General features: G+C 33.1%; 1 protein-coding gene across 1 annotated transcript in view; it reads right to left on the reverse strand.

Annotated features, from left to right (window-relative positions):
- Positions 1-3,492: 3,492 nt before the first annotated feature.
- The window catches only part of LOC121368506 (ubiquitin carboxyl-terminal hydrolase 32-like), a 47,477-nt gene continuing 38,770 nt past the window's right edge, over positions 3,493-12,199 (reverse strand). Inside the window, exons 31-34 of the mRNA XM_041493242.1 lie at positions 10,914-11,130; positions 9,790-9,890; positions 8,705-8,797; positions 3,493-7,492 (exon numbers count right to left, since the gene is read on the reverse strand). Coding sequence (XP_041349176.1) covers positions 7,322-7,492; positions 8,705-8,797; positions 9,790-9,890; positions 10,914-11,130 — 582 coding nt within the window. The 3' untranslated portion in view covers positions 3,493-7,321. The remainder of the gene's footprint in view (positions 7,493-8,704; positions 8,798-9,789; positions 9,891-10,913; positions 11,131-12,199) is intronic.

Below are 12,199 nucleotides of genomic sequence, written 5' to 3' on the forward strand. Positions count from 1 at the left end.
ATATAAGAGTCCAGAAATAACCTCCTCTTACCTTGTCCTACCTCTACTATTAATATATGTATATGCTAGTAGCATGTTATTTCTATTAAAATACTTTGTTTACAAAATTTCAGTGGTTAGTGCCATTAATATTATTTAAAAAAACCCACTACAAAACTAAAAAAGCGAAAAACAATAACAAAAACAAAACAAACCAAATTACATTTGGCTATTAGCATAATATTGATAGGACAAATTTTTTTTTTTTTAAGTTTAGGTATACAGGTAGGTATACCTAAACTTGGGTTAAAAAATGAAAAGACTTAATGTGTTCACTTTGGTAATGGGTCTTGGTGGTATAGTAAGTAGAAAACCAGAATCAAGAATGGTAGCTAGTGGGATCAAATCCGAAAATTACTGAACTGATCATTCTTGATTCAAGCTACATGTAGGTAGCAAATAAAAAATTCAATTCATTTAAAATAAATCACAATATTTGTTAAATTAAACTTTCAGTAATCACATTTGTTAATAATAATTTAAAAAAATTGTATCACATATCTACAAGCATCTACTAATTCTAAAATATTTTGTGTACAAAATCACTCACATTATGAAAATATTCAAATCAACTGCATCAAACAAAAGATTTTGAATTGAACAAGTTTTCCTACTCTTTTCAATCGGCAAGGGCATCGGGGCAAGAATCATCTGAAAATGCTATTCACATATGAATGAGAAAATAAAAAGTTAAAAGTTTTTGAGCTTTTTAACGACACCACAAGAATACATTTCTAACATACAGTCTTAGAAGAAAGCTGATACATTTTTTTCATTAGCAGCAAGGGATCTTTTATATGTACTTTTCCACAGACAGGACAAAACCTATCACGACCTTTGATATACCAGTCATTGAGCACCCGAGTGGGACAAGAATGGTTCCACAGAGGGGGTTTGATCTTACGACCAAAGCATCATCTCAGGCAGCTGTTCTCTACCGACTGGATTTCTGAAAATTACTTGTGGAAAAACAATCTGAAACTTTAAAAATCAACAAAAAAAAAACAAAAAATCATTTAACCAGTCATGGTGGTGATGGCCTTAATCACACAGGTTTAATCATTATTTACTGGCCAAAATCTGTAACACAAATCATAACTTCAAGACAAAACAAGTAATGATACACACACACACACACACACACACACACACATGCATTAAGTCCTTAATCTTAAACAATTTTTGAGTATCAAAATTATGTGAATAATAATTAAAAAAATATTACACAATCTACAAATTACATTTTAACTAAAACATAAAAAAAATATACAATATATCAACTAACAATAACTACAAAAACAAAGCAAGGTTAATTAGTTTAACTATAAAAATCTGAGTTAACGCAATATTACATGCGTTATTACACAGACGAGTAAATAATCATACAAACTGAATGAAATTATTTATGAAATAAGTATGAATGCATCAAACACACAAGTTTATAAAATGCAGTACACATAATAGCAGAAATCACCTGTATTTATTAATTAAATGAAGTAAATAACACAAATTCACACAGTAAAAGGGAACTCTGGATTACAAGTTTAGGCCCATTTTGTTTGAAAAATGTGCAGATACATTTATTCAAACAAAATGCAACTAGATAAATAGAGAAATTGTCAAACTAGTTATTTGATGCATTTAGTATTAAATATATCCATCTTTATAATAATATATACCCCAAATTGAACTCGGGAGTCCAATTTGTATTTGGCAAATGACAAATATCAACCCTGGAATTTAACCGAATAGCAATAATTTACAGCAATATGGTCATGACATGTCATGATATAGAATATGTTTCCTGAGTATTTGGAACTAATTGGCATCAAGTTGCAAATGCCTTTCATGTCCATCCATCTACTGTAATACATCCAATCTGTCAGAACGAACCAATTATAGGCCAAACTTGAACAAAATAGCTACACGATAGAACAAACAAACATGGACCTACCTACATAGCCAGTGTAGACTAATTAACCCCTGAATCCTCTAAGAAGCGATGCCATTTGAAAGAAAATTCCACCATGCGTTTAATCGACTCAAGTCATATTAAGACACACTCCCCAACCTTTTTGTGCACCTGACTTTGATGAACATTATAGGAGGGGAACCAGGTTCAGTCATTAGTGATCGATTGCAACAAAATCTAAGTACTGAACGCAGCACTGACCATTGGGCTAACCAACAGACCATGACACAGTGAAATCCCTCTAAACCAGACCCTCTGTTCAACAGAATTTCTTCAAAAATGGTCATTTTTTTCACGGTCCCTTTTTAAATACTAGTACAGAGCATAACCTCTTTAAACCAGATACCCTCAAAACTGGATTTTTTTTAAAACTCCGTCCTGAGGGTGTCCGTTTAGAGGGGTTTCATTGTAATACACACAGCATTTTGGCAACTGAAAGACAATGAAGAGGCTACTAAATAATCTAAAACCACCTGATGCACCAACGTCACTGGTCATCATGTCACCTAACCACAGTACTAATCACAAATCTACCATATTTAAGTAATATATTAGTAGTCCTGCAATCTCTGTTTGTAGCACTGGCCGATAGTGATGGCCAGTTAAATCAAAGTGATAAACTGCTGCTAATAGGTTATCATGTGATATCTCACTTGACTCGTTTACTTTGGAGTAGGTTTTCAACTGCAGATTTAAAAAAAAAAAAATTGTATTCAATTTGTTAGTTTCAGTATAGAAATAAAGCAGTGTTGTTTGTGATAAAAAAAATATTACTGCGATCTAACTGATGGTAGCACATTTGTATATCAAAACTTAGGAATAAATATGATTGAAGGATAAAAACCAACTGGTTAATGATGTGGGACATCAGCTTTATCCAGTTCAAAACAAACACCAGACACGCTATACAGTTTCCCATTCGTATCTGCACAGGATACAACTGATACCCTATGTCATAAACCTGTTATACACACTCACATATACACAGTTAGTCTCAGTCTCTGTCTGTCTGGGCCTCTCTCTCGTTCTCTTTCTCTCTCTCTCTGCATACACACACACACACACACATCTAGTTAAGAAACAAAACCTAATGTTTTCCAACTATTCTAACATACATCTAGTGCTACATACGACAGGTACATGCTCCACACAGGTTAATGTGAACTCTGTTAAATAATCTTCGAGAACAGGACTGCAATTTCTTCAGATAACTCATAACTGCAAGCTACATAATGCAAAATACTGTTTTTTTAAACTGTACTTTCCCTTTTAATTAAAAAAATAAGAAACTGTGCTCTTTGTAGTTTAAAAGTGCCTTTTCTGTCTGGCTGGAGAAGATCAGATATCATTATGCCTCAATTTTAAAAAAAATTTTTTAACTGCCCCCACCAATATTTTACGCTCATATGGCCCTGTAGAGTTCATGTATTTAGCTTATTACCTTCAAATATTACTGAATGTTGGCAATGTCTTACCCAAGGTTTGTACAACTCACAGCTTTATTTTTCTTATTTTATTGTGAATTGCACCTGCAGTGCCTTCACACTCACCTGAACTATTTTTCAAAACAGGAATCATGCATTTATAATATGTAATGATATACAATTAAAATGCACACACAAAGATGAAGATTAGAAATGGACAAACTACCTCTTAAACATGTGATTCTGAAAACACCCAATATATATATATATATTTATATACTTACATATGACAACAATATACATATAATTAATATATAATCAAACATGATGCCTCTTTAGAAAACAGTCTACAGCCAATGGAGGCAGAAGAAGGAATGATGCTGATGATGAATATTCATAAGATAAATACAGAGGGATTTCACACAGATGAACTATACAAGATTATAACAAAAAATTAAAACAATTTACACATGCCCACTGCCATTTTTTTGGACTCCAGATATCACTCGTTCAGATTACACCCATATGCAACTAGTACAGCTTATAAACAAAAGACATTCCTACGTTTTACTACATTTCTTGTATATATACATAATTATATAGTTTATACATAAATGGAAAGATCACAAGCACTGCAACACTATTAGTTTTCTACTCATACAAACTGCATTGAAGGTGAGAAAATCGTGTTTCAGATTTTCATTATTACATCACTGTAAATAAAGTTAACACAGCCACATTGCTATTGACCTTGCATGCTATACTGGGCAGTCACCATCAACATAAAAGTTTCCCAATTTAATAAATTTCTAATTTGTTTTTTACTGAGCTGAACTATAACCCAAATTTCATTGATAGAGATAAACGCACATGTTATTGCCATCATTGTCAGCTAAGCAGTAACTATATGTTGCCTTTTTACCTTGTAAGAGTGAGAAAAAAAAGAGATGTTAAACAGTTTGTTTAATGGCATCTCAACACTGTTTAATCACCAGCTATTACATGTGTAACATACTTGAGCTATTGAGCTAAACACAAATATGGGTGCCATCACCATCAGAAAATAAGGAACGATATGTTGACTTTTTACTTTGTAAAGGTGCAACAAAAAGAGACGTTTGTTTAATGACATCTCAAAAGTTTAATCACCAGCTATTATATGTTTAACACACATGGTTGGTCTAGAAAAAGAAAAGAATTTTAAAGCACATTTTATACTAAAGCCATTTGAGGTTAAACTTTTTGTTTGGACACTGTTTTAAGAGTTACAGTTTGTTTTGTCCAACAACTTCACTAGAGCACACCAATTAATTAATCATCTGCTATTGGATGTCAATTATTTAGTAATTTTGACATGTAGTCATCAGATTAAAAACCCGCTACATTTTTCCCTTAACAGCAAGGGATCTGTTATAGACACTTTCACACAGGCATGAGAACACATACCAGTAATGGGACATTGGTTGTTGTGGGAAAAAGTCAATTGGGTCCGCTGAGGTGGTTCAATCCCAAGACCCTGGCACCTAGGTGAGTGCTCTACCAGCCGAACTAAACCCTGCCCTCTCTTTTTAAGAGAAAGGAAACAGTACTACCAGATAGGATACCCCTACCAAACAGCAGCAAAGGGTTTTTAATATCGAGGGTGGGAACTGAACTGTAAAAAAGAGGAAATCTAGAGGGTTCACAGAAATTCTTTAAATCCTAGGTTAAAATCTGTGCCATTTAACACATTTTGGAGGAAAGAACGATTAAAATGCGAGGAAACGCAATGTTCCATGAGAGAAAACAGCTGATCCGAGGTGAATTCCCACCCCTGTAATATGCACTTTTCCCAAAAGCATTCCATGGCCTTTGATGTACTAGACATAGGTCCACTGGTTGGGATTGAAAAACAACCAATGAATGGGTTAAAAAAAGAGCTCAATTTATCCAATGACACAATTCATATTAGTTAAGCTCTCTGAAATTAAGCTACAATTTTATCTAAATGACAATTTCAAAGCATATACCCATGGTGAAGAGTAACAGTGGTTGTTAACTGGGTTAGGGAATTAATAATAATGAAAATCTGAAACAAAATTTTCTCTTAGTCTTATATTTTACAGAATAACACAACCACATGAAATCTTAATAAATCAGCAAAGTAAGAAAACAACATAATATATGAATTCTGTACTAAACAAAAAGACGAATATCAAGTTTTATGTGATGAACATAGACCATTTTTGAAATTTGTGTAAAAAACAAAATGGATCAATCAACACGTAAAATAACTTTTGATATATTGGTTTTTGAAACAACTGGGGGAATGTAGCGAACACCTTCCATCAAGTCAAGTAATGTACTCACGGTACTGAAATAAGAATCCCATCACATCTAGTTTTAAACCATAATTACATCACTAGTATATATATATCCCTCCTAGACTCATTCAACATTCATATATTCAACGGGGGGGGGGGGATAATTTATGTTATTTTTAATTAAACATAACATGAATAATACCAGGGCCTCATTCCACTAAGCGATCTTAGCTCTAAGATCACCATAAGGGCCGTGCTACATTATACACTTTAGGTGATCTTTGTGCTATGATAGCTTCGTAAAACGGGGCCCAGGACTGTAACAAAGTGGTTGTGTTACCTTTAAAGCATAGGACTAGCAATGCTGTCTTAATTATTAGTCTTCACCTCTTATTTACAGCCATGGCACATTCAGATACATATATATATAATATATATATATATTCACTTTTCACAATGTCTAATATTAGTCGGTGGGCTGATAAATATTTTCAAGTAGTGAAAAAAGAACCAAACCTATAAAATCATAACAAAACAAAACAACTTCACAAACTGTTAAATTTCACTTATAAAAGATTAAAAAAGAAACCTTGCATAATTATTTCTTTGAAATGATGGTAGATGATGATACTAATTTAAAGGTAATACTTTGGTAATTAACAGAATGGGATGCAGCTAAACTGCATCTTCATTCATCTAGCAGATAGAAGTCCATGGAGAAAAACATCGCTATGTGGAACAACGAAAACAATGCTCCATTCATGGAATGTAACAAGAAATTCTGTTATCTGGAAAAGCTGACAGGCTCAATCATGACATAAATTGAATTACATACATGATGAACACCTACTCACAACCAAATTCTCTCTCGCTTCAAAGTACAGTATTAAGCTTTCTGTATCATTTATAAAAGTCGTATATAAAAGCTTTATTTAAATAAATGTTATGTTAAAGAGCAAAGCCTTGAAAAGTTTACACTTTCTTACTTTGCTGTATTTAATCTTAAAAAAATAAAACTGAATTTATAGCTAGACTAATGTATTACTAAATTAAATACACTTATTAAGATATATTTTCCTTCTATAAATTTAGACCTTTGGCTAACTATCTAGCTTTGTTATAGTAACATCAATAGGGCATACAACAGACTGTTAACTTTAAAAAAAGAAAACAAACAACATATTTATTAATAAGAAAACTGTATCTCACCAGTGATGTTAAAATACTTTTAAAATCATTATTTGAAATAGATTTTTTTTTTTTTTTTTTAAATATATTCACAATTACTAACCATTTGACCAATGTACCTTGAAAGCAATTCAGAAACTACTGAGTAATAACAATAATTATAGTATTATGATACTACTTTCAAACACTAAGATTTAATAGTAAACACATTTTGTAGTCAAAATTATTATCTTAACAACATGACACAGTTCACCCTCATCTATCAACTGAATTCCTGACAGTCAAACAGTCTCAATGAATATATAGAACACTGAACATAGAGCAAAATATGCAAGTCTATTGTAATACTTTTCTGTGGTGTTCTCGTGTAGTTAAAAAAAGCACCTCTCAGTCTGTCATTGTAAAACACAATTTTTTTTGAAATCGGATTCAAATTCATCATCAATTTCCGTCATGTCTGGTTCCTTCCCAGTCACATCCGGCATTATCTTGTTGAGATCAATGTTTTCACGCTCGTAAAATAAAATGTAGGCTGATTTGGTGTCCAGCTGCAGTTCTGGTATTTCCTGCAATATGAACATGGTAATGCAATTATAACGGGAACCAGAAAAATATCATCAAACAAAGTATTTTTTTAAAGTTATTTTTATATAAAGGTTTGTCAGAGAAAAAAAGCTGTTTCTTAATAGATGAATTCCAGAACATTGCACATATAAATAACATTTGTATGATAAATTTATATAAAATATAATAAAGTTAACTTTTTCAGGTTTCACCATCAGTTAACAGTTACATGTATATTGGCCACAAAACAAAACATTAAGGCTTTGCTTAACAATATTTTTTAATGACACTTTCTTTTTCTAATTTTAAACATTACCTATGTAACTAACATGATGTTAAAAACCTTTATTTTAAAATATAATTTAAAAACAAAATCAACTCCAGCAAAATCCCTTTTAGTACGAGTTGTGTTCACTTCTTGTTTAGTGAGTTCCAAACAATGTGAAGTTGATTGTTCGACAAATGAATAACTGATCTCAAAAAATGTGTCTGGAGGTCATTTAAGCACAAAGGGTAGAGTTTTTGCAATAGATTGTGTTACTAAAGCTGTTTAATAAAACTGAAACAGATTTCTGGTCAAATAAAAAAAAAGTCAAAAATAAACAATTTTATTACCCTAGCAGTCACTCATAATGGGGAAAATATTTTTTATATTTTCTCAGAGGGAAATATTCTGCATTGGTGTAATGTACAACACTATTGGATGATTTGAAGCTTATAAACCAATGACCTTGTTGGTACTAACGATGATGTCATCACAATTTGACAAACACACAAAATGTCACATAGTTTAAAGAGTTTGCGTTTAGAGTTCTGTTTTCATTGTTAAATTTGTAATAAAATGTTCTTTTAATGCAGCTCATTATAGATTTTTTAAATGTAATAAACAGAACTTTGGTTTTTGAAAATTATCAGTGAATGTGATTAAAATACAAAGTTAAAACAATACTCAAAACAGTGTGTAAAGTGGCTGACATCGAACTATATAGATGTACTGTAGGCTATAGCCTATATACTGAAAATAAAAGATTTTATTTTTAAAAAATAGCTCGGGTAATAAACAGAATATCAAACTCGGTACCAGTTATTATAAAATTTATGTCCCTCACTAAAGCTTGTGACAAGTGAAATATTTTTCAATCACGACATAAATTTGATAATAACTGGTAACTTGTTTATTATCCTCTATGTATGAATAACCAACAAAAGATTACCTTACAGCTGCTGTCATTGTAGCAATACCATTTACCGTTGGGATTCTTTGCATATGCAACATAATGGCCTCCCCCTAGAATACCTGTGTGACACTGAAAACGGGAACATAAATTAACAAGTGCATTACAATTTTAAGAGGTTACATTGTATACATCAAGGCACGAAAATCACCAAAAAATATGGTGGCCCAAAAAATAATGGATGTTGGCAAATTATAATAAGCGAACCACCAACAAGACTTTAAAGTGGAATAAATATATGCAATACAAATATTAATAGTGGCTCATATGTTATAGCTCTAAAGAAGATCGACCAAATAATATTATTTGGCAAACTAACACCATTATTTTTGTATATTTAAGTCGCCCAAAAGGGACATTGGTCGCATTGGCGACCTGGCCACAGGCCATTTCGAGCCCTGTATATATATTTAGAAATTTGTATATCAAACTCCACTGAAACTGCACCAGTCAGATTTACAGTTGTAATAAGAATATGAAAAGAAAAAACCCCAAAACATTTAAGTGATTTTGTATAACTGGATGTACTCTGGCAATAAATAACCCACAAATTGTATACAAGGGTTAGGGTTATTGTGTTTTATAGCAACCTAATAAATGTATTTTCAATAGAGTTCAGTATATTAGATATGGGACACCCGCAGGACTGGACTTCGATTTCTATTGCTTTATAAACCTTCATCCAATACCCAAAAGACAATGTTTTTGTTTGTGTTGGAGAGTTGTTAATCATTATTTCTTTGATCATAAAGGGAACTGCAAAAAGCTGTAGTTCTGTATTTAAAATTTAAGCAACATGTTTTCTCTGTCTTGGTAATTTTGATGAGCAGCAATTTGAAATTCTTACTTCCACACTTTAAGTAAACAAGCCTATGGTAGCCGTGTGGGTTTTTAAAATTATTTTAGTTTAAAATATGTTTTATTTTTTTATTTTTTTTATTTTGACTCTTTTGACAAATTAAATGATGCAATTAAAACAATTTGACTTGTATTTATAAAGAATAACCTACACAAGCAAGTAACCATGGCAACCAGTAATAAAAACATATTTATGGACTACCCACCGACATAGAGACGAGATTATACCGCCCCGCTGAGTAGTCGTCTGTATCATCTTGTGTCTGTACAGGACATGTGGGTTTGCTGCTATTGGTGTTTTCATTTGCTGAAAGTAACATACACAAATTTGGTTACAATCTGTATATAATTATGTAGTTTTTAACTGAAACATAATTAAATTTGATGTTTTAAAAACTTATTTATTAATACTTTTGGAATGTATGCCAGGCCATATATTCAAGGGTTATACACCCTGTAAATGATGTCCCTGGGCCCATAAGTTTGAAGCTAGAATAACGCTACGAAATTGTAAAACCATTGTAAGCTATGATGTCACTATGGCGAGTACTGTAGAGACATTATAGCTTACGATGGTTTTACGATTGTGTAGCTCTAAGACAGCTTCGAAACTATGGGTCCATGTTGTCAGGAAGACCTGGCTGGGTAATTGTATAGAATGATGAAATTAAAACTGTTGCACGCTTCAGCAACCTTAGCAGGAGCTAACTGAAATTGATATTCAGTCAAAGTAACCTGTACTTCATGTCAAAATCCCAGTGAAGTCCTCACAAGCAGAAATAGCACACTGCATATCCTTCAGGTTGTCACTATGTAATGTTAAGTACAAAATGATTTTCTGTTTGTTCTGTTTTATTTTTTGTTGAATGATCATAAATCCACAGGACAGTTTTAAATAAGGAATTTATAATAATCAATCAACTTAAATAATGAATGCACATTATCAAAATAACATTCTCAGTGATAGCAATTCTTTATATACAGTAACACTAAAACAAAAATGGTACAAGTTATCCACCTAACTTTAAGCATGACAGCATGCTATTGCATGCCTTTGATATAAAATAGCTATTGACATCACACTTTTGATGGTGACAAACTATTTTATGTGGTCACCGTAAAACATTTTTTCCATAAGTTTGACTCATGGCCTAAATAAACAAAAAATAGTTTGGTCTACTGTCTACTGAAACTGTGTATGCACTGATACAGACAAAGTTACTGGTAAAGTTATTAAAATAAAGTCATTTAAAACAACTACCGGTACATTTTATTTTGTACATACATTTAAACAAGTCGAACATAGTTATTGAGACTACGTGTACATTACCTTCAGACACACCATCAGATTCATTATGCTTCAAGGAACTCTCATTTTCAGAACACAAGTCTTGACCCGGTTCTCCACACACATCTGTTGTTTCCTTTGGTGATGACCGTGGGGCTAAGTAATGGGTGGGGTCAAAGTCTTTAATAGGAAATTTCACAATTTTATGAGATTTCACCCACCGGCCATTCAAAAACTGGAATCGCTTCAAATTAATTATCTGAAAAGAATTATAACAGAAGCAAATAAAAAAAAGGTGACAGACATGGCTAAATTATTGCTATTGTCCATATCAAAGGAAAGAAAAAGAATATTTGTTCAACAACACCTCATCATATTATACTCTTAAACCAAAAAAACTCGACATTGGTAAAAATAATGCTATCAGATTATTTTGACAAAATCAAAGACATCGTAAAGACAATCAAGTAAGTGAGTGAATGGTGATGCAAAAACATTATAAAACATGTTTGATTCACATAAACGTAGCCTAGTCAACATTTGTACTGAAACGCAAAAGCGAAATCCTCAGAGAAGCATGTGCATCAAGAAGTTCTGTAACTTTGCTGTAACTTTGTATGCCAAACTCTCCATTGGTGGGGCATAAAAGGCCACATCAGCAGTGATTCAAACAGACTGCATAACAATACTGTAGGTAACGCAATAATGCCAAGATTGACGTCAGCTCAATGCAATAATGCCATTGGAAGATTGCAAGCAGGGGCAACTCAACAAGCTGTGGCAATGCACTTTGGCGTCTCTGCTTTATGGGCATGGTACAACACCACTCAAAGTGTTAATGACAAGCCAAGGTCAGATCATCCCAGAGTAACCACCACCGCTCAAGATCGATACATCCAGGTGCGTCATATTCAAAATCGAACCACAACAGCAACCACCACAGTGACACAAATCCCTGGACTATGCAGAATTTCTAACCAGACAGTTCGTTTATCAGCTGAAGGAGGCAGGAATTTTCCCTAGAAGACCAGTGCGACGTAACGTTTTGACCCCACATCACTTAGCGGAGCGTCTGCAGTGGTGTCAGCAGAGGGTGAGACGGACACGTGCCAGGTGGAGGACTGTTTTGTTCTCAGATGAGTTTTGTTTTCTCCTGCCATGTGCTGATAGACGCATATGTGTTCATAGACGTTGAGGGGAACGTTATGCTCCAAACTGCGTGCAACAAGTCAACTGTTTTGGTGGTGGTAGTGTCGTGGTGTGGGCAGGAATCCCATCATGGTGGTAAGACGGCTCTTGTGCATGTGGCAGGTGCATTGATGGGCATC

The sequence above is a fragment of the Gigantopelta aegis genome, chromosome 3 (genome assembly GCF_016097555.1).
Source record: "Gigantopelta aegis isolate Gae_Host chromosome 3, Gae_host_genome, whole genome shotgun sequence".
Lineage (NCBI taxonomy): Eukaryota > Metazoa > Mollusca > Gastropoda > Neomphalida > Peltospiridae > Gigantopelta > Gigantopelta aegis.